The following is a 23875-nucleotide window of genomic DNA, read 5'->3' on the forward strand; positions in this document are numbered from 1 at the left end:
TTTGTCAAATTAATTTATATGTGCAGGTCTGCTTTTCCTCAAGTTGAGTAGGGAAGCTGACTATATGGGCTGTATGTCTATAAAAACAGAGCAGGCTGAGGATGTAGCTCAGTTGTGGAGCACTTGCCTAGAATGTGTAAAGTCCTGGGTTTGCTTCTAGCACCAAAAAAAAAAAGAAGAAGAAGAGAAGAAATATAAAAACAGGGATGATGTTATTCAGGTGATTTTTTTGTAATCTCATATACCTGTATGTTAGGAAAAACTTTTGCTTTATATGAATATACATTTCTAAGATAGTTTTGAAAGCCAATGCAGATGATTTAGAATAGTGCTTTTCAGAATGAATTTTTATTCTGTAAGACACCAGAGAATCCTTTGTTTGTCCAAGTATACCTGAAAGCTCTTGAATGTTCAGCACGATTCAAGAAGCTTACAGGAAACAATCTTTGAGCAAGGTTCTATGCTGAGCACTACACATAAGGTAGACTTGAGTGTATAGCCTAGACAGACATATTCATTTGGCACTTCATATGGCATGGTTCTGATATTATGAAGGAAGCTTACCTAGAGTATCTTGGAGTGTTTCTATAGCCTGATTGAATTGTGCACTTTTAAAATTCTCTACCAAACTAATAGATGTGTCATTTTTGCTCTTCAGGAAGCAACAGCCCTCATGGGAGCCCCACCTCTCCTCTGGACAGTAACATGCTGCTGGTCATCATTGTTTCTGTTGGCGTCATCACCATTGTGGTGGTTGTGATCATTGCTGTCTTTTGCACAAGGCGCACCACATCTCACCAGAAAAAGTAAGGGGCCCCAAATGTAGCCCATAGGTATTGTGTTATCTTTTTTGTTGATGTTGTTGTTGTTTTCTTCTATGTGACTTTTGCATTTAGAGTGGTACAAAGAATTAAAACATAAAGTACATGATAAACAGTTTTAAATACAGCCATATGCACCACATATCAACATTTTGGTCAACAGGGACTGCTGATATGAAGGCAGTCCCATAAGATAATAAAAGTTTCAATCATCTAGTAAACCAAATAGTTAAAGAAGAGGCAAGAAAAAAGAAACTGTAGACGAACCCCCCCAAGAAAATTCAGTAAAGCATTCAGCCAAAGCTTTTGTAGACCTCAACAACCTCCTTAAAAAGTTTAAAAACATGGACCCCAACACAGAAAGGTTTTCATTAAGAGGAATGTTCATGGTGCATCTACTTATAATCAAATCTATAATAAAAATAAAGAAACCAAGCAACCCACCTCCTTAAGAAGAGCCTCAGGAGGGTTCAGGAAGAAGGTGATGTTATCCTGGGGAACAAAGTTTCATACACGTTAATGGGAACAAGATGTGGAGGTGGGAGACAAAAGATAATGATGAACCCATACAGGCCCAGGCTAACGGGTATTTATGCCTTAGTTTTTAACAAAAAGTAAAAATTAAAAAAACATTTAAATAGAAAAAAGCCTGTAGAATAAACATGTGAAGAAAGATTTTCATACAAGTGTACAATGTGTTTTTACACTAAGTGCTGTTGTGAAAGAAAGTTTTTAAAAACTTAGAAATTTATAAAATAAAAAAGTTACAGCAAGCTAAGCTTAATTTGTTGAAGAAAGAAAAATATCCTTTATAAATTCAGTGTAGTCTAAGCATACAGTGTTTATAGAGTCTACATTAGTGGACAGCCTTCACAATCATTCACCACTCACTCACCAGCTCACTCAGAGCATGCTCCATTCATGCTCCTAAGTGTCCTATACAAGCATACCACTTTTTCTCTTTTAAACCATATTCTAACTGTACCTTTCCTGTTTCAATATACAAATATTTATCATTGTGTTACAGTTACTTTCAGTATTCAGTACCATAACATGCTGTACAGTTTTGTAGCCTCAGTATGCTACACCATATAGCTTAAGTGTGTAATAGACTATCCCATCTAGATTTGAATAAATGTGCTCTATGATATTCACATGGTGACATAATCACCTGAGTTTCTCAGAAGGTACCATGTTGTTAAGTGTTTTAAAAGGAAATGGAAATTGGTTCATCTTAGAAACGTGTGTCAGTCAGGGTCCTGGCAGGAAATACTGATGCTTTCAAAAGGGACTATTATAAGTCATAGGTGGGGTTAGGGAAAAGTGGGCAGAGATGTTCAAGAGCTAGCAACAGTGATAAGATACAATCACCCTTAGTCCTAAAAAGGCAAGAGGAGAGAGCTGTTTCAAAGAACTAAAGCAGTGGAAGAGGGCTTCCTGTCAGGAACATGGTGGAGCTAAAGGAATGTTTCCCAGCAGGGAGGGGCAGGAGTAAAACACCTCCTACCTCCAGTGTTGTGCCAGGGGCAGGATTGCCAAGTATGCATAGTTTATTGAGCTCAACTTCCCAAGTTTCAGAGCCAAACAGGGAAGAGATGTAAAAAGTGGGAGCAGTCCAGCGTTGATGGTTGCCCTTCTGAACATTGTCTGTATATGCACACAACAAGCCAGATGCTCTAGGGTTTGTGGGCAGGCCTACAGCAAGCTGTGTCACACAGCACAAGTGCCAGCCAAGGTAGAAGAAAGCCATAGGCCTCTTAATAAGTTCAAGATTAAGAATATTTTTAAAGAAATATACCACATATAAGGTTGGTGGGCTAATTAAGGGGGTTGCTTTAATGAATAATAAAAAGTTGTTGATAACACATTAGTTTCACAGAGAGATTAAATGGCTGGTGGCCCTGAAAACTTTGACTCTGCATCACATTCAACACAATTTCTGAGTTACCCTAATAGTAAAAATACAGTAGAATAAAATTACATTAGTTACAGTGTCCTGAAAGATCATAAAATGGAACTTTGCCCCATAGAAGAGGAAGAAATTTGTGAGTGTGCCTATGATTAACTCTCAGACATGGTCTACCGAAGACCAGAAGGCATGTATTTAATAATGATAAATTCGTTTTCAATGTACAGGGTAGGTACAAGATACCCTATAACTGTAGCTAGTAATATTTTGTCATTTTCTGTAGGTTATATGATATTTTAAATCTCTCTCTTCTGCCCAAATAAAGAAGCTTCCCATAGCTTACATTACATCACTTTTCTAAGAGAATGAGGGCTCCTTTTATATGACTCCTGACCACTGCCTCTTAGAGCTTTCCCTGTCTGCTTTTGATGATAGAAAACTGTTTCTCTTAAAAGCCTCAAAGACTACATTTTTTTCTACTCTAGAACTTTTCTGCAAGCTTTATTTGGCATTTCACATATATCTATCTTTATAAACTTGCTTTTTTGTCTAGTTTTAGAAATCTTGATATCTTTATTAGAATCTAAAAACCAAAATGACAGAATTCCTTAGTTATTTGGAATATTTAAAATTCAGAATAAATAAAAAATAAGACACTCAGTCTTCAGATTGAGACTAGGAAAATTAGTTAGTAATAGACTTTGTATTTAAAATCTGCAAATTCTACAGATTTGGATCCCTTAGGTTTAAAATAATTATATCAGATCTTCAAAAAGAATTTCCCCTTCCCTTTCTCCAGTGATCTACTTTTCTTCCTCCTCAATACCTAAAGTATCTCCTATTTAGATGGTAACCATTTATAGTATAGTATTTTATGACCTCAAAGTTGATAGGAAATTTAGAGTCTAAACCCTCATAGTTTCTTAGCACATTCCCTTTAGACCCTTAACTCTCAAAAGATAACTTGGGCATCTCCTGCCTAAAGAAGGTAGAAGTCATCAAATGATGTACTAGTTAGTTTTGTTTGTTTGTTTGTTTTTTTCCCCACGGGGAATCACATAAGGGAATTTATTAAGCAAACAGAATGTCTCCCTGCAGGGTAAGAGAGAAAATAAGAGGAAAAGAGAAAGGAAAGAGAAAGGGCGTGTGCTAGAGAGAGTGGAAAGTGAGGTGGAGGAAAAGCAAGTGTGTAGGAGAGAGAAGCAAGAGAGGAAAGATGGCTAACAGGGGACCAATATCGGAGAAGGATACTTGCAGGCTGACTGATGAACCAATAGCTAGCTAGGATGTTCACAGATTGACAAGTGGTTGGGAGGCGGGGAAAATGGCTGCACCAGAAAGGGCGGGGAGAGCAGCTTTATACATTACATTCCCCAGTTTCTGTTTTTATAAGAAAATCTTTTGCTCTCCAGTTCTTTCTGAAGCCTTCTCTCTCCTTCCTGCCTAAGTGACTGGGGCTGGTTTTGTAGGTGAGATGTAAAAAATCCATTCTCCTTCCAGACTTCCAAAGGCAGGTGGTTTTCATGGACTTCATTTTCTCGATTTGACTTATCCCCTATTTCTACACTAACTGCCTGTCCCCAATTCTGATTTCATTTACCCCTCTAATTTTAGGAACTCCTTCACTGTAGGGAAAGGGGGTCGATGACCGCTCTGGCTTCTTCGAGCTGGAAGGGGGCAGTGTGGGGCAAGCAGTTTGGAGTTCCCTTTTTAGAAATCAGGTCAATTGAGGGGTCCAAGGTAGAATTCCAGTTGGGGAAGAACAGGTTGTAAAGGCATCTGGGGATGGGTGCTTCTATGAGAGAAGAACAAAAATACATGAGTACTGAAATGAGATTGATACAATATAAATGTTGCAGAATCTGGAACATGCCAATGAATATCATAAAGGTGACAGAAGTCAATAATTCCTCACCAGGGGGTGGAAGAACTGAGAAGTTGTTCCCATAACAAGGCCTAGCAAAGGCTGGAGAGGATAACACCTTTATTTGGGAACTTTAACATTGTCCAGGTTATCAGGAATGTAAACACAACATTTAGTAGAGATCTCTATACTTCTGTTACTAGTAAACATAGATTAAACCTACCTGTGTCTGTAGGCTTTAAACTGACTAAATCTTCTAACTCTGGCAATTTCTCTTGATAGTTATCAGGCACATTTGCCTAAGAATCTCTTGTAGCTTTTAGTCTTTATTCTAGTGGGCTAACACAAGTGTACATCTTAAGTTACATTTAAGTATCATTTCTTTTAAATGCCCAAGAATGGCTATATTTTGGTCTTAACTGTTTTTCTAGGTGTTTAAGATCAAGTTGGTCAAAGTGACCTGTTCCTGTTAAAGAGTCAGCTGAGTTTCCACAGGGGTCACTCATAGAGAACTTAAGAGCAGCTTCTTAGCTCCATTAGTGCCATTTTTTAGGCAGGGTCTCCTTGATGAGGTGGCTTCCCTTGAAAGCACCAGGGATATCTCCCTTTTTCCCTGACCCTTCTCTGCAGCAGGTGCACTGAGTGGCTTTTCCTCTAGTGGCCTCATCAATCTCCTTGATCGGGAGGTTGTGTGACCCCGAGTTGCAAACCTCCTTAGAGAAGTCCTCTTGTTCCCTGGGTTCAGGCTGACTTTGAGGGCAAGACCCAAATATGGACTTTTCTTAACCTCTGCATTTAATCTCAATCTCTAAGTTTGATCTTAACCATCAAACAAGTCAGTCTCACCAGTCATAAAGTAAAAGTACTGGGCTTTAGCTTCAATGTCTATAACTTTACAGTTATTTACCCCCTTTTATCTAATTGGGGACTACATTATCTGTCCTATAGGTGATAGCTTTTCAAGTTAATCTATGGTGTAATTCTGCAAAATATTAATCAGGCAACAGTTAGAGTTTACAAGGAAAATACAAAATGGAATCACCGACAGTAAAACATTCAGTTTGTGCAATAGCTTTCTTGAATTTTGGCTGAGTTATATCCCGTTAGAGATCACAGTAATCTTTTCAACAAACATCAAACTTTTGAACACAACTTTAAATGAGTTAAAGTCTGGCTTACTTTGGAGCCATTCTAATGTGTAGCAGGGTTGTGAGGCAGAGCCGTATCTCAGGTAACATGGGGCTTTTCAGTGAGGGGCAAAGGAGTATTAGAAAATAAAGGGTTATAAACACAGATTTTTGAAGATTAAGCTGAGATCAGATGGAGCTCTGTTGTCTGATGGAAATGTGGATCTAAAGAGTTATGTCAGCAATCTTTATATATGTGCAATGTTAGGTTCCAAAGTTACTGTAGGTGGGCAGGAACCAGAGAAGGGAGCTGATGAAACACTGGTTATCTAGCCAAAGAATTCCTTCCTGCCCAAGAGCTGTGTGCCTGAGATCAATGTACTGACACAGCAGTTAGGCATCTGTGCTCCTGCACAGGAGCACTCCCAGGCACCAGGCATGCCACAGCCATGAGGTCATCAGAGACCCCAGTCTCAGTCACTGTTGTCCCATTTTTGCTACTGCGCATTACACTCTTTCTTAAATGTCATTTTAAGAAGTTTACATATATTGACTCCTGAGTCTATATGAACATTAGTTAACACAATTTAACATTATATCTAAAACATGAATTAAAGAAAGGCTGAGAGAGCTTTTAAGTTTCCTTTTGTGTGGCAAAGTGGTAAAATGCTTTCATGTTTAATCTTTAAACAAATCATGCTCTCAATAACGTTTAGAAACACATTTAACAATTTTTACATATACCCTATTGATGACAGGTCCTATAATAGAACATTAAATGATAGGTTTACCATTACAGACAAGTTTAATTTGGAGAATAGCAGCTTGATAAATTTTCTGCTTTAAAGGCTTGTATACCTGGAAAATATGAACACATTTAATATACAAAGAATAATGTTTTTAAGTATGTTACTCCATGGAATAACTTTGTAAATTAATTAGATGTCTCTAACAAACACATTTGAGTAATCCCATACATGTCAACTCTAATTCACTCATCTTATTATTAAAAAACCAAGATATCAGACAAGTGTACCAACAGTATTTGCCATCCCTTTCCTGTGGAAGAAAAGTCCTAGAAAAATTGATGTTAGACATTTTATAAACATCAACATTTAATGAGTTTGACCGCCTAGAGACTTGTGAGTTAATTTTAAAGACATTTTGCTTCTATTAGTTTACCCAATTTAAATTGAACCTTTTTAAGTCACGTGAATTAAAAATATCTGGATCCATTTTTAAAATTTTAGTTTTTATGTGCACTTATATTTAACACAAAAGTAAAGGCCTTGTAATATTTATCTCTATTGCAATGTAACATGTTCAAAAATAACTCTACAGTTGGATAAAAAGAACTGATCAAAAATCATTAACCTAAGTATGTAGGATCAAAATTGTGAGCTCAAAAATATAGCATTTAAGAAAAACAAAAGTCCTAGAAGAAAAATGATAATGGTCATCAGTTGAAGCATGAGAAAATGAGAAAGAGAGAAGAGGTGAAAGGGAGAAAAGCATTCTGAGTTGTAGCCCAGGAGAAATTTAAAATGGACACTTTTTTCCTTAGGTTTGAGACTGGTTTCCCACTGTGCCTTCCTCCATTTACATTTCAATGTAAGCCTTGACTGAAATCTGAATCTGAAAGGGGCTAAAATGTTCTAGCCCCTTGATGCTTAGGTCCTTTTAACCCTTTTTCCTGGTGAGTAATTAACTTAGGTTTGGACGCAGAAAATTGTCAAACAATTATCTCCCACTACTTGTGGGGAATGGGGCTGCTTATATTACATGGGGAGGCAGGGGAAGATGGAGAAGCAGGGTCTGGAGGCGCTTGAGCCAAGAAGCAAGAAAGAAGAGACTTGAAGATAAGGAATCCCTTTCCATCTGCCCGCTCGCTCATGGAAGCTGTGTGCCATTACACAAACGGATTTTGATGGCTTTAAGTTGGGGGTCAGGCAAAGGGTTCCCAGGGTTGAATCTGCCAGATTGGAAGACCCAGATTCCATGGTGGGGACTGATACAGCCGAGTCTGTGGTCAGGGCGTCCCGAGGCCAGAGTACTGGACTGGAGATGAGGGGCAGCACATTGATTTGTCGTCACACAAGCACGAATGTGTGTGCCGTGCAAAAGCCAAGAAGGGTTTGAGGACCTACTATCAGGGTTTTCGAGTACGAGTGTGCAAGTGCAAGATGAGCCTCAACCCTGAGAGAATCTCCACCATAAAATCAGGAATCCACCTGGCAGATAAGACCGACTAAGGGGGCCTGTCGTAACTATAAAAGTTGTGGCTGGGGGTACCCCAACCCCTCAGCCGCCTCGAGGGTATAAATAGGCCTAGGGGAACCGGCTTAGAGGATTCACCAATATGAAGTCCGGTGATGAATGCAGAGCAGAGCGTCTGGGCAGAATGGAAGGTGGGGCTGTGCCCGGGGGTCACTGGGGCTTAGAAGGGGTTCCACTTGCTTAAGAGACAGTGGAAGATCCCATCCCAAGTCACGGCACCAATGTAAGGAAATCCCACGAAACCACGCCGGACACGGGAAATCACATAAGGGAATTTATTAAGCAAACAGAGTGTCTCCCTGCAGGGTAAGAGAGAAAAAGAAAAAGGAAAGAGAAAGGGCACACGCTAGAGAGAGTGGAAAGCGAGGAGGAGGAAAAGCAAGTGTCTACTAGTTAGTTTTGTGTTGGTGTATCTAAATACCCAAGGCTGGGTACTTTATAAAGTAAGGAAATTTATTTGGCTCATAATTCTTATGGCTGGATTATCCAAAAAAAAAACATGGTACTGGCACTCTGGTGAAGTTCTCTGTCACTAAATGGCAGTAAAACAGAAAGAGAACTGGTCTTGTGCAGAACGGGGATTCAGGAAGAGGTACCAAGGTCTGTTACAACCATTTGCTCTCTTGGGAACTAGCCTGTGAGAACTACCTTAATCTCATCCAGTGATGCTCAGTGACGTAATTACTTTCCATTAGGCCTACCTCTTAAAGGATTCACCACCTCTTATCGCTGTTAATGGGGATCAGGCTTCTAACACATGGATTTTGGGGGGGACAAACCATGGCATATGAGAACTGCTTCAGCATAGATCAGATGGTGATCAAATCTAAAACCTTTCTGCCTCGGTAGTAATGTTTCCTCCCACTTCCTAAGTGTCCTCCTTGCTGATTGAAGCCAACTCTTCCCTTTATGCCCTTGATCTCATTCTCCTGTTTTTCTAAGACCTTGTACTTGCTCTTATCCCTTTCTCCAGGATAGATGATCTCTCATTCTCTATTGGCTCTGTCCCTTCAGCATTAATGTATGTACAAACTTTTTCTATCTTAAGAAGTAATTACAATTATCCTTTTACTGCATGGTTGTCCCTACCAGCTTCTTACAAACCTGTCTTGCCTTTAATAACAAAATTTCTGGAATTCAGTCATCTCTTAGTATTCATAGGGATTGGTTTCATGACACACACAGCCCCACAGATACCAAAACTCAAATTCCTTACATAAAATGGCTTAGTATTTACATATAACCCACACATTCTCCCATATACTTTAAGTCATCTATAGGTTATTTATATAGACAAAGTATCCCTTATCTTACCTACACGCTTGGGACCAGAAGTGTTTTAGATTTCAGAGTTTTTCACATTTCAGAGCATTTCAGATTTTTAGATTAGGGGTGCTTAACCTGTAAAACCTAATGCTGCATATGTGATGGTGGTCATAAGATCATATCATCTAAAGGCATCATAGCCCTCTTAGTTTGTATAAGTATAATATGTGATACACAACAAAATTGCCTTAGGGATCTGGGGTTGTAGCTCAGAGATAGAGTGTTTACCTTAGCATGTGTGAGGCACTGGGTTCAATTGTCAGCACCACATAAAAAAAGACATCTCCAACTAAAAAAAAATTTTTTAATTACTTTAGAATGTATTTCTTAGGACATACACCATCATTAATCAACATGTGATGACAACATGAATACTATGTAATTAGTTGTTATACTGTATTGTTTATAGAATAAGACAAGAAAAAGTCACCTATTCAATGCAACTTTTTAATAAATATTTTCAGTCTGCATTTGGTTAAATCTGAGGCTATGGAACCCTCAGTTATGGAGGACTCGGTATTTGTTTATTCTCACTTGTCCATTCCTTCACTGCCTACTCATGCTTAAGTCCTTTCTAATCTGTAGTCCGCTCCTACCATTTCACCAAAATTAATTTTGATGTGTCACCATGACCTCCATATTCTTCAAATCAAAGAACACTATTCAGTTCTCATCTCAGTCTCTAATATTTGACATAGTCAACTATTTGTTGCTTCTAGAAGCATTCTCTTTTCTTATATTCCATGACAACCTGTTCTTTTTCACAGCATCATTCTCTTATTATACAAGGCTGCTACTCTCTGCTTCAGAGCTTTGATATAAGCTGATTTCACAACCTGTAATGTACTTTCTGGCGCCTTTGACGCCTTTAGGTCTCAGCATAAATATCACTTCTTCCTGAATGTCTTTCCTGTCTACCTTAGGTTCAACTCTTAAGATGGCATGGCATTTCACTAAGCTCAGAGTATTTAAAAATAATAATTCAGTGTCCACCTTCCTCACTTGCCCAGAAGTACTGAGGCGCAACAGTCTAGCCCACGATCTGATGTATACTGGGTACCTAGTATACATTTACCAGGTAGACAAGTGAGAGAGTGCATGAAGGAAGAAACTGAAGCACAGTGAAGGAGCACTGTGGTCCTGGTTCTTGACTCTACTCGGCTGGCTACCTAAAAAGTGACTCCCTCCTTTCTTTATAAGCCATAAGCTCTACCTCTATTCCATAGTTATATTTCTGTTCACTGTTGTCCTTTCTCTATCAATTGGAATCTTGTAAAGGAACCTCTGCTTTAGAGATTGATTTTAAAATGCTATCCTAATCTCTTAACACTCAAAACAATAGTCACAAGGCAATATTCAGATAGATCCCAATATAATCTCTAATTATGTGTGAACAAGGTGGTAGCACATTTACTCTTTACATAATTCTTACCTGTTTGGGTTTTGGGGGTTTTTTCCCTTAATTTTCTGCCTTTACTTGAAGCATTTTTCAGAAAGGCAGTTTTAGTCCATAAAACTTTTTGACTAATGTGTCAAAAGAATTACTTTTTAAAACCTTTTTATTTTTGTGTCTAGGAAGCGGGCTGCATGCAAATCAGTGAATGGTTCCCACAAGTACAAAGGGAATTCCAAAGATGTCAAGCCTCCAGACCTATGGATCCATCATGAGAGATTGGAGCTGAAACCTATTGATAAATCTCCAGACCCAAACCCCATCATGACAGATACTCCAATTCCTCGTAATTCTCAGGATATCACACCTATTGACAATTCAATGGACAGTAATATCCACCAAAGGCGGAATTCATACAGAGGTATCATGTTCAATGAAGGTTTTTTTCCCAAATGATGGGAGACTATTTTTAATCATTTTCTGCTTTGTAGGATTACCTTAATTTGATGTTTCCTAGAGGTTACATTAAAAATGTATATTATAGTGTTTGGTAAACATTTGAAGAAGAGCATCTAGTTTGTTCTGGGGGACAACAACTTAGATCTTTTAGGTCTTTCATCAGACTTTCTAAAGCATTTGCACACCCAGCCCATCTCACTGATTGATGGTGGGCAGCACTGTGTCATCTGCTTTGATCTCAGCAGGGACTCCCATGATGCTCTAATCAGAAATACCTTGTCTCTGTTGCATTGAGTCCTGAATTCTCCACTAGAAATGTTTTACTGCCAAGGCTGCTCAGTGGCCTAGGTTGTACACTTGCAGCTAATCTCCATATTTGATGTCTAGGGCATGAATCAGAAGACAGTATGTCTACACTGGCTGGAAGGCGAGGAATGAGACCAAAAATGATGATGCCCTTTGACTCTCAGCCACCCCAGCGTAAGTAAAAACTTATCTTTTCCCAGTGCTGCCAGTCCTGTACCTTCATGGTGGGAAACAGCTGTGAATGATCTCTTTGACTTCATTTGATATTAACACAAAAGATAACCTACAAAAATTTGACACCTTGAAGGAAGAAATATCAAATAGTTGCCACATTTGCAATAAATGTTATTATTAAACTAGCATCTTTAAGTTATGGGTAAACTTAAAAGTCAATTTCTACAGTCTCCCAGGAATTGTAAAGTATTTGTTTTCCATAAACATGCACAGCATCTCCACAGAAGAGATGAAACTTAGATGAGACTTAGGAACTAGGACTGAGCTTTGCCAGATATCACAAGCATTCCATGGGCTTCCTGACACTGAGTCAGCGTTGATGAGAACCTATGGAATTTTAATTTTTTTAATTAATAGACTTTATATAATGTAGAGTTGCTTTAGGGTTATAGCATGGAACTTACGAAGCAACATTTTTCAATCTCATTTGACCCGTGCCTCATTTTGATAAGTATTAAGGTGGTAATCCTCCTTTAATAATAGTTGAAATTCAAAATAAGTTAAATATCATGGTTAAAAATCAAAAAGCAATGGGTGCAGATTTTTTTTTTTTTTTTAACTCCTCCATCCTTTCCCTGGTCTCTGTTTTCAAGATAGAAGCTTTTCAGACTAGCCAGTGCTGCAGGGCTTCCAGCTGAGGGAATGCTCAGCCATCCCTCTGCCAACAGATAACAAGATTTAAATAGCCATGATGTCCTACACATAAAGAGGTGCATCGTGGCATCCTCTCCTTGGAAAAGTTCTCTCATCCTCCACCCTTCTGGTGGAACCACTGAATATACAGATGTGTATGCAGGTGCTCTACCACTAATTACATCCCCAGCCCGTTTCTCTTTTTCTTTTGAGACAGGGTCTAAGTTGCTCAGGTTGTCCTTGAACTTTGATCCTCCTGCCTCAGCTTCCCAACTAACTGGGATTATAGGCGTGCACCTCCACACCCAGCTTAAAAAGTCAGCTTTGAAAGAATAAGGCCCTTTTCATTAATATAAATTTTCCATACAAAGTGCCTTATACTTAGGGTCTGTGACAGAAAAGCCTGGACTTGGAAACATGCAGGGGGAAAAAAAACAGTTTCCCTCTTATTAGATGTATCCTGCATGGGCCCCCTTTAAATATAAATCTTTATATTTAAAGATACAAATGCCTGGAAAAAGTAAATTCATCCATTCTAATTGTTTTCGACTTACAAGAAGATGGTGGCCTGCCTGCTTATTTGTTTATTTTGTGTAAGATTTCAGTTCCTACCTGAACTGGCTTATTTTTAAAACATATAAAATTTGATTATATTTCTAAATATATTACTTGTAAATATGTTAAGGAAAAAAAAGGTATGTTATCCCAGTTAACATCTTTTTTTCTTTCTTTGATGGTAGGGAAGGATTTTGCATGATTATACAGTATCATGTAGGTTGGGTCTCAAAAATTAAATGGTAGGTGGGATCTTTTAAATCAAGATCTAAAACCAGGTGCCCAGATATACGTGTGGCTTCAGAGTTTGAGAGATACTTTTCAAAACCCACATGGATGCAGTCTTTTTTCACAAGCTGGGATTCCCTGAGCTCTAGATCCTAGGATGAGGATGGAGCCATATACCCATCATGTGATCCACCTGCCCTGATCTGAAAAGGCTGAGCAGTGCTGGGAAGGGCCTGGTGGTGTCGAGTGAGGCCCAGTTCAAGGCCACATCCAGAAGCATCAAATATTGATTCAGCTACCAACCCTTGAAAGCTGACTACACTGCATACAGTCACATTTATGTTTTATTTTTTATTTACTTATTTAGAAACACTAAAAATACCATTACAAAGAAAAATTCCACTATTTTTCATTTGTGAGAGTCCTCTGTACCTAGAACACTTTCAGATTGCACTTCCTAAGTCAAAATCAGATTTATTCTTTCCTTGCAGCCTCCATTTTTTAAAATGCTGATTCTAAGGTATCTCCCTTCTGAAAACTACCCGTCTTCCACAGAGGAGGTGCTGACTTCCATACTGCCCTCAGAACCCTCCTCAGTCAGTTTTTCAGTGTTGTGTTTTATTCCTGTGGGCCTCCTGTAGCCTTCTGACCTTGAGCAGGGGAGGGCAGTGACGCTGAAGGGTCCCAGGTTGGCTCTGCACCTGCTTGCTTTTGCGTGACCAGGACAGGAGGTTGCTGGAGAATAAAGGCATCCATTTCATTGTCTGAGATTTCTCTTCACCAAAGTAATATTGAATGACTCCACAAAAACTTAGGGAGATCGCTAGCAACAAGACATTTTAATAGGCCCCAAAGGGATAGTTAACTTTTACCATAAAGTTGGCGAAGCCCTTGCTTAGAGGAAAAAGATGTCTTGTATCCTTCATCTACCCTGCTTATTTGCCTACATGGGGGATTTAGAGGTGATTATCTTGATTTTAAACATTTTGTTGCTACAACTGTTCTAAGAAAATTTTATTTCCAGAGTTTGGGCTTCTGATTTTCTTTGTTCACATCTCTGAAATTGAACATAAAATGTCATTACAAAGACTTCATAGAAAGCTGTATGTGGAATCTCTGTGAAATTTTGGATTCTTTAGCCAAATGCAGTAAATTGAATCCTTATCCAGTATGGGAAAGGAAGAAGAGATTAGGAAAGATCATGTATATTTTAACATGCTTGTGGGTGTGGCTAAGCCCCCAGACTGGAAGCAATAAAAGAAGGTGCCATAGGCCTATAGTTCATGAACTTGGTACTAGATTAGACCATCAGAGGAAAATTTCATATTCGATAAGATATAAAAACTGACTAAACAGCTACCCGTTTATAATACCTGTTACATGCTTCTTTCTGGCAAATAAAAAAAGAATGAATTAGGACTGTACTCAAAATAGAAAGGACTGCTATTCCTTTAATAGGACAGAAAAATTACAGAAGCCTAAGCCATTATTTATGTGATCATAGATTATATTTTGTGACATATTCAAACAGATATTTTCACAATTCCTGTAATCCATGTTTATAGTAGAAGAATTGAGAAATGCAGATAAGCCAAAAGAAAAATAGTCTTTTAATCTTGACTACTCTTCCCTGCAAAATAATCACTGTTAACATTTTAGTATATATTCCTCAGACTTATTTTCTGTGTGTATATAGACATGCATAAGTATGTGTTCATTTGTTAAAACAAAAGTAAAATCAATGGCTGATTGCCCAAATCCAGCCAGCTGCCACCAGAAAGCAAAGGGACAGTGATTGGATTGTGTGGGCGGTGGGAAGGGGGTGGCTTTGCTCTTAAACTGTGATCCGTGTGTGTCCGTGCAAGCATGTTAAGCATCTCTTTGTCTTGTGTTCATTCACAGCTGTGATTAGTGCCCATCCCATCCATTCCCTTGATAACCCTCACCATCATTTCCACTCCAGCAGCCTCGCTTCTCCAGCTCGCAGTCATCTCTACCACCCGGGCAGCCCATGGCCCGTTGGCACATCCATGTCCCTTTCAGACAGGGCCAATTCCACAGGTGAGAGACGAGGATTGAGTCCAGATGAAAAGCATTCCAAAAGTTGGCAAGCAGAAATGGGAAAGGACTTGCCCTACTTAGAATTCTCCAATATTATTTTATTTATCATAACATTTCTGTAACCAACTCAAATTTGCTTCTGTAAATTTCGCCCCATCGTTCTCCCTGAGTTTTAAGTATTCAGTGCAAGGTGCTGTTTTATCAAAAACAGCAGAAATTGAAATCACATAAGCATCTCTTGTTCCTTAAAACTTGCATCTTAATTCACTTTGTTTTCAACTTGTTTAATTTTTTTTACTCCTCAGTTTAAAAGGAAAATTCATTCTGGGTGGTTTTTATATGCCAGAAGTTACCTTTTACTCATAGTCACCCTAATATTGGGAAAGTCCATGAAGCAGCTGTCAGGGACTTCATGAACCAAAGTAAGATCAACTTCAGGGCTGGGAGGGTACCAGCCACATCAAGTTTGTACTTACTATAAATCTCAAGTTACCTAATAGATTATGAAAATTGGGAATGGTTACCCATCTGTAAAAATTAGCATATGAAATTAGCATAATGACCTGTGTTGTCTCTAATAAAGTACATTGCCAGACAAGCATGTCCCAGTTTGGGAAAGATACCCCATTATCAGTTTAAAGAAGGAAATAATGAAGGTGAGGGGACAGAAAATGGAATAAATGTTTTTATTCCTCATTAATTGCAAATTAATTTCCATCCATTGCAGTTTTAAACTGCAAATATAGTTACTTCATATATAAACAACATACTATTTCCATCTTTCAAAGCTTACCTATTAATAGTTATTGTATTAATTGTAGAACTGAGTTTTGGTGGTTCTGGGAAATAAGGAAATTTAAAGTGTCATTTTAAAAGAACCTCAAAAGTTCATGCTTAGAAGTTTTGGTTGCCACTAACATCCCCCCTCTGCCTAAATTTTGATCAATCTTAAATATACCTAGAACATCAAATAAAGATCAGAGCTTTATTAAGGGATGTCTGATAACTTCAAATATTATCTACTCCCAAAACTATAACCTTGTTTAGAGAATACTACTTGAACGTGTGTCTAAATTTGACCTTCCTACTATTTCCCTCCAAACCCAGGTTTGGGGTTCTTCCTTTAGGGAAAGATGGTCTCCAGAATAGATAGTTATTCCATTCAGCTGGGTGGAGAACCAGTCTCCCTCGTAAACACAGTCTCAAATAGAACAGAGTACCAGAAAGCAGCCCTCCAAGTCTGCTTTAGGAAGGTTTTATGCCCAACTCTGCTTCTCCATTTTAAGACTGAGGAATCCCACTCTAGGATACAGGCCTGCCTGAGTAGTTGGCAGGCTCTCCCAATGAGAGCCACCTCCTCCCTTGTCCTGGACTAGGAGGGAATTGGGAGTCCTAGAGAAGCATAGCAGCTCCACCAGGCCCTCATTCAAGTGATTCCATGTTGATAAAAGTTCCCTTCTGTGTGGACCAAAGCAGAAAGTGAAGAAAAGGGGAAAAAGTAATGATTTGCATTACTAAAGGATTCTTTACTTAAATGACCAGAAAGGATAAAAGTCAGTAAAACAAGTGATAGATTCACTGAAAATCAATTTGAAAAATAGAGCTAGTATCTAGAAATGGTCCATGGTCTCTTGCTGTGGTTTTTCCCACACCTTTGTGTGTCTCTAGAGCTCCGAGTATTACCAGAGTCCTGGACATGGGGTCTGGCCAGGCAGTGCTGCTCCAAGAGTATTTACCATGTCTCTACCACTTGACGTAGGAAGATCACTTCCTACTTGATTAAGCACTTGATCACTGGGAGCTTTGTGTGCCTGAAACAACTCTGAGAGGTAATTCAGGAACTAGACCCCTCAACAAAGAAGATACTTAGTCACAGCCTGGTGTCTGAGTAAGCCAGTGGTGTTGGACAATATCCAGGAGCCACCCTCAGAGAATACAATATACCTGGTGACCTCTAGAATTATACAAGGCAGTCCTGGCCCAGGGAGCTAACTCGTACAAACAACTCGATTTTTCTTTCTCACCTCTCTTTATCATATCTGCTAGTACCTGCTGACGTGGTCAGGACTTGAACCCACTGCCCTCTCTCCTCCTCCCTGTTTCTCTCCCTAAGCAGTTCCCACCTGGGTCAGGATCATGCAATGATCAGCAGCTCCCTAGCTATGGGAATGGGCTGGCTTGAGCAAGCTGAAGAGTAACATCCTCTCACAGCCCTTTAGAGGCTGAGAAGTGGGCGGAGACTAGAGGGATTATATAGACAGGCATACTTAGGAGGGCATGTTTGTCCCTCATCCCCGGGACCCAGGACCTTTAAGCTAAGGAGATAGCACTTGTCACCTGTCTCCTCAGAGCCCAAGGAAACAGATTCATTACTGCCTCACAAAGGCAGAGAAGTAGGTTGGATTTCTACAGATTGCTGATTATATTTCTTTTAAGATTAAGGACTGTAGGAGTCATAAGACACCTTCAGGCTACCTGGTGCAGCCTGTTGCCCAGGCTGGTGTCCTCCATATCTCTTCCAAGTGCTGTAGTGGTCTATTCTGCTCATACTGTGTGTAAGTCTTCCTCAGATAGTCCTCCTAGCCTTGGTGCTGCTTCTGCCCCACCCCCTGTGGCAGGGACAGGTGGCATAGGGCAGGAAAAGGCAGTAAGTGCATGCGGTGCTTCAGAGCCTGGGCATGGGAGTCAGGGTGTAGGGATTTAGATTTTACCACCCTGGCTCTGTCCATGGCAACTGCTTACTTGCCTCCACTTCACATGGTGCTGAGTAAGCACTCAGAGATCTACAAAGAAAAGAACCCTCTCAATTATTCAGGTACTGCCTTCAGCACTTTTCATACGTCTCATTTACTCCTCAGTGAATTATAAGTGATTCTACCTGTTTTGTAGATGGAGAAACTTAGACAGATTCAATGACTGCCAAATTCACCCAGCTAGTATGCCAAGACTACAGTGCAGTCCTGTCAGACTCCAGAGCCAGTACTTTTCCTGCCCCACTGTGCTGCCTTCAGAATTCTGCCTCTGTTCACATGCTTTGAGATTATTACCCTGTTCTTCCTGAGTCTCCTCTTTTCCAATCTAATCTACCTCTCTTCTTTCTCTGGACCAAATCACCCTTCATTTGGCATGATTTTTTTTTTTTTTCTCTTCCATACTGGGGATTGAACCTAGGTCTTCATGCATGCTAGGCAAGTGCTTTACCACTGAGCCACATCCCAGCCAGGGCATGATCATAAAGCTGTGTGTAGACCTCTGAACTGTTTAGTTGTCCACTCCTCACTTGAACTGTGAAATTTTTGCCCTAGTGAGACCAAAGCCATTTGTGGTCCCTGGTGGCCATGTAAGGCCTGTGGCATTGGGCTCTCCTTCAGTAACCACCAGGCCTTGCTGGCAGAGCTGACTCGTGTCAAGTATTTGACCAGCCTTGGTGACCTGCTCGCAGCACTGATACCAAGCCAGCCTCTTCATTTCAGACATACTATACTGATCATCAAGGTCCTGAAGACATGCTCGTCTACAGAAAGCCAATCAATAAGACTTATCAATGAGTAAAATTTAAAATTTTCTTTAATACTCACTTATACCAAAATAGACAATGGTTTCAGGAACCTTTTTTATGCTTCATAATAAGTACTGAGGAGAACTTTAAATCTTTTAAGATCATGACCACTTAGCTATGGAGGTGAAAAAAACTGGAACCGCTGGTTGAGGATAGGAGTTTGGGACTCTGGCTGTGGTGCTAATCTGTGTGCCCGTGGACTAGCCCTCATCCCAAGTGTTTTATGAACCGGTTTAAGGTACCCCTAGAAATAGCCAAAATCGTACACATTCAGTGGTAAAAGAAATGCTAACATTTAGGCTTTCCTGCTGTAGAATCTGTTCGAAATACTCCCAGCACTGACACCATGCCAGCCTCCTCATCTCAAACATGCTGTACTGATCATCAGGATCCTGAAGGTGCTACCAGCTCCTCTTACTTGGCCAGCTCCCAAGAGGAAGATTCAGGCCAGAGTCTTCCCACAGCCCACGTTCGCCCTTCCCACCCATTGAAGAGCTTCGCTGTGCCAGCAATCCCACCCCCAGGACCTACTACCTATGATCCTGCATTGCCAAGCACACCATTATTATCCCAGCAAGGTGAGTGAGAGCAGCACCACTGGAGGTACCCTTTGGCTCAGGCTTGGGACAGAAGTCACCACTTCTTTGGAGAATAACAGAGCAAATATCCTCCAAACTTTCCCAGCAATTTACAGCAATTTATACTGTGGTAGTGTTCCACTCAGGGAGAACATGGGCTCCCCTTCTTTGGGAATGCTTACAAGCCAGAGAATAATGTTTTGTGGAACAAGGGCTGACCTTTGAATTGTGTTTTGTTTGTAGAATCCTTGTTAGTAAAACCCAGTGACTTGAGTCTGAGCAACAGATCCAGTCTACCCAGCCCCCTGGAATCCCCTCTGTAAGATGCCTGCAAACCAGAGCAGTGCCAGGGAGGCCAGGAGCTGAAACCAGAAGGAGCCTCAGGACAAGGAGAGGAACTTTTTAGCTGGGAAGTCATTTGCCCAAGTTCACACAGGTCAAGCACAGAACCTGGCCCCCTGGCCCCTTTTTTCTACTCTTCCATATCATTATCTATTTTTTTTTTTTTATCAGTGATTGATTGAACCCAGGGGCACTTAACCACTGAGCCACATCCCAGCCCTTTCTTTTATATTTTATTTAGAGACAGGGTCTCACTGAGTTGCTTAGGACCTTGCCCCCAGGACAAGTTGCTGAGGCTGACTTTGAACTCATGATCCTCTTGCCTCAGCCTCCCGAGCCACTGGGATTACAATGCCCAGCTCATTATCTATCTTGATGGTTTGTGTAAGAGTAAGCCTATGGGTCTCAAACTTCCTGGTCTCAGGACCTCTTTGTATCTTAAAAGCTATCAAGAACGCAGAAAACTTCTTCACATGGGTTATATCTATCAATATTTACCTTATTAGAAATTAAAACCAAGAAATTTTAAAATATTAATTTAAAAATAACAAATCAGTCATGTGAAGATAAATAGCATATTTTTATGGAAAATTAACTATTTTTCTAAAAAAGTATAGTAAGAAGAATGTCATTGTCCTATATTTTTTTCAAATCTCTTTTATGTCTAGTGCTAGATTCTTCTGTCTCCTATATTAATCTGTTGCAATATGTCATTTTGGTTGAAATATAAGAAGAAAATCTAACCAGGTAGAAAATAATCTTCTCTTGGCCAACTTACATTATCTTTACAGATAATTGGGGGTAACCTTTTTTGATACTATGGCAAAACTCAAGTTGTAGTTTCTTAAAGAATTGTTTGTGATGTGGAACCTGAAACCACATCCATGAACTTTTCATACTTCATACTCTGTCCATTAAAATCCCCTGGTCTGCTCACATTTTGAATGCATAACACTGAAACATCACACATGGGTCATTTGGAGAATAGTGGTTCATTAGCATACAGAAATCCTCCAAACATTGATATATTTTATTCATCAGTATCTAAAAACATTCATTAATATCTCCAGATATGTAAGCATTAAGAAGCCATCAGATTCAATGGCAGATAAACATTTTTCAAAATTATAATTTTCATTTAAAGCTTAAATTTTATCATTGTCAGTGAATACTATCCATTATTTTCCTTAAACTGATAAGTTCACTTAGTTCAATTTCTAGAAAAGGTCTTAATGACCCATTTTTCAGTCCATTTTTTAACTAATGGTGTTCCATGATGAGACCAGCAGTTCAGCTCACGACTGAAGTCTGTCACCAGTGCCTTGCTTTAATATTGCATCATACTTGATACACAGCAGAAGTATTTTCTCCATTTTGTCACATAACATTTATAAGATGTGCAATCAAGGGTTAATAATAATTTTTGTTGCTTTATTAAGAGTGATCTTGACTATAACTGGCTTTTTTTAAACTCCTTAAGTGCATGTCCATGAATGACTTTGCTGTTTGATGCCACTGCCTTAATTTGTGCTAAAGCTCCAGAAGTGGTTGCTTATGTACCCTCAGTGCAAAAGCAGCATAGCAAAAAGGAAAATGATATCTTAGTGGTATTATGAAGAGTTTTGACCTCCCAGACATTCTGCAAGTGGTCTGTGGCCCTCCACACTTTGAGAACTAGGATATCCTAGACTAGGATATTAATTTTTGGAAGCCAATGGAATATTTTCTCTGGTCTCTTAAATGTTCTGCTGCCTCTCTCCTTTCCTCATGTTCCAGTAACTTTTCAGAGCAGGATTCCTGCACTGGGCCTGTATACATCCCTCACCCTGAAGCAGTGTCTGGACCTTAAATGCCTTCATGAGTTCTGGGGGTGCAGCCTTTGCCACATCCTGACAGTGCCTTTTCCCCCCTCAGCTCTGAACCATCACATTCACTCAGTGAAGACAGCCTCCATCGGAACTTTAGGAAGGAGCCGGCCTCCTATGCCAGTGGTTGTTCCAAGTGCCCCTGAAGTACAGGAGACCACGAGGATGCTGGAAGACTCTGAGAGTGTAAGTTTACAAGGCAGTCAGCCCAGCCAGGCTGTCGAGGCATGTGCCCCAGGGCCTGAGGACTGTGTGTAGGCCCAGACCTGCCCAGTGACAGAAGATTTAGTCATTTGTTCATTTGTGTTTTGAGCATCTCCTCTAAGCCAGGAATGTGCTGAAGGTTTGGTCTGCTTTCTCTCTCATGCCCACTCTGTGTCTTAAATTAGCTTGTCATACCAACCCAGCTAGTCACATACCTGCCTTCTCTCAATTTTGTCCCTCCTGCCTGGCCCTTTCTTCTTGCTTCAAGTGAGCCATGAGTTCTTGCACCCCCTCAATTCTGCTCTGTGACCTTTTCTAAGAAGAATGCTGGAGAAGATGCTTGAGAGGTTGCTCTCAAAACAAACTGGCCTGGTCTTTCTTAGATCTTTCACTCTCAAATCCTAATAAATAGCTGGTGCAGTGGCACACTCCTGTAATACCAGCCACCTGGGAGGCTGATAAAGGAGGATCACAAGTACTAGGAGGCCAACCTTAGCAATTTTGTGAGACCTTGTCTCAAAATAAAAAAATAAAAAGAGCTAGAATGTAGTTCAGTAGAACAACAACACTGGGTTCAAGTACCAGTACAAGAAGGAGAAAAAAAAAAAAAAATCCCAATAAATATGTCTACTTCTGCATTTCCAGTTAACAGGATTCTCTAAGAGAAAAGATTGGGCCCAGAGATCCAGGGACATACTAACTGTCTTGACTGTGGCAAAGACCTAGAAGGGGCAAATAATGGGGCCTTTGGCTCATGAGGTCATTGTGACCAGGGAATGAGTGTTGGGAGAAGGGCCTTGTACAGTGTGAGAAATGACATCTTAGTTGCCATGTACACAACAGCCTCTGCTACCTCTGACTTCTGAGCCAACCTGAGTTTCAGGAGGCCAGTCCACCAGGGCAGTTTTACCACTGACTACTTGATACTCTGACCCCTCTCTCTGGGCTTTCCTTCCTGGACAATTCCTCAGTCGATGCCCAGTAACAGTGTTCTCCTTTCCATAGAGCTATGAACCAGATGAGCTGACCAAAGAGATGGCCCACCTGGAAGGACTAATGAAGGACCTAAATGCTATTACGACAGCGTGACAACCTTCACCAGGCCAGGACTCCATGCTCGAGTCTAGAAGTCTTGGAACTTAGCCTTGAAAACAAGGAATTGTACAGAGTACGAGAGGACAGCACTTGAGAACAGAGTGAGCCAGCAGACCAGCCACCACCCCGCATGGAGCTAGCTCCAGGCATGGCCACCTGCCTTCTCCTGGTCAGCCTGGAGGATGCCTGCGTTGGGGCAGCTTCCCTTTGCCTGCTGAAAACATGCAGGACTGGGCACCATGGGCCAAAATTTTGTGTCCAGGGAAGAGGCGAGAAGTACAACCTGCATTTCACTTTGTGATCAGGCTGTGTCTTCGTGCTGTGACCGCATCAGCTTGATGGAGTGTAGACATTGGCATTTATGTACAATTTTATTTGTGTCCTATTTTATTTTACCTTAAAAAAAAAAAAAAACACGATCCAAAACCAAGGAAGTTCATTGTGTTTTCCACAAGTGGTTGACATCTGACTGCTTGTTCCAGTTACGTATGGAAACTTGTTGACAGTGTGGGTTGTTGCAGGGGTTGGCTAGTTTTTGGTTTTGTTTTATTTTTTATTTCTGAGACCTTGCATCCTCTACCAGCTGTTAATCCATCACTTTGAGGGGGAGGAAATGTTGCATTGCTGTTTGTAAGCTTTTTTATTATTTTTTTATTATAATTATTAAAGGCCTGACTTTCTCCTCTCATCACTGTGAGATTACAGATCTATTTGAATGAAATGTAACATTGAAAAGACTTGTTTGTTGTTTTCTGTGCAGATTCAGTATTGGGGTGGGGGCTGGGGGTTGGGAATATGAAACAGAGGGGCTGCTGAGGTCCTGTGAATGTTCCATTCATTGTACTTTCTTCCAGAAGCCTGCAGAGAATGGAAGCATCTTCTTTTTTGTCCTTTTCTGGTATGTCCATCTTATTGTCACTACATTGCAACTGCAGTTTTGTTTGGATGTAATTAAAAATTCTGTGCAATAGGTGGGTGTGGGGATTTCACTGCCCAGCAGGAATGTCCATGCTGAGGACCCTGGTGCTGTTCCTGACAG

General features: G+C 40.2%; 1 protein-coding gene across 11 annotated transcripts in view; it reads left to right on the top strand.

The window, feature by feature from the left end:
- NEO1 (neogenin 1) overlaps positions 1 to 23524 on the top strand; it is a 244518-nt gene extending 220994 nt beyond the window's left edge. For 7 of the 11 annotated variants that reach the window (XM_079125283.1, XM_079125288.1, XM_079125286.1 and 4 more), the window contains 7 exons: positions 659 to 806; positions 10900 to 11138; positions 11564 to 11656; positions 15035 to 15193; positions 19067 to 19330; positions 21587 to 21723; positions 22747 to 23524. In XM_079125283.1, the coding sequence (XP_078981409.1) occupies positions 659 to 806; positions 10900 to 11138; positions 11564 to 11656; positions 15035 to 15193; positions 19067 to 19330; positions 21587 to 21723; positions 22747 to 22830 (1124 nt within the window). In that variant the 3' untranslated portion in view covers positions 22831 to 23524. The remainder of the gene's footprint in view (positions 1 to 658; positions 807 to 10899; positions 11139 to 11563; positions 11657 to 15034; positions 15194 to 19066; positions 19331 to 21586; positions 21724 to 22746) is intronic. The other 4 variants (XM_079125292.1, XM_079125293.1, XM_079125284.1 and 1 more) reach the window with 1 other exon arrangement.
- Positions 23525 to 23875: the final 351 nt, after the last annotated feature.

The sequence above is a fragment of the Sciurus vulgaris genome (assembly GCF_902686455.1).
Source record: "Sciurus vulgaris genome assembly, chromosome: 2".
Taxonomy (NCBI): domain Eukaryota; kingdom Metazoa; phylum Chordata; class Mammalia; order Rodentia; family Sciuridae; genus Sciurus; species Sciurus vulgaris.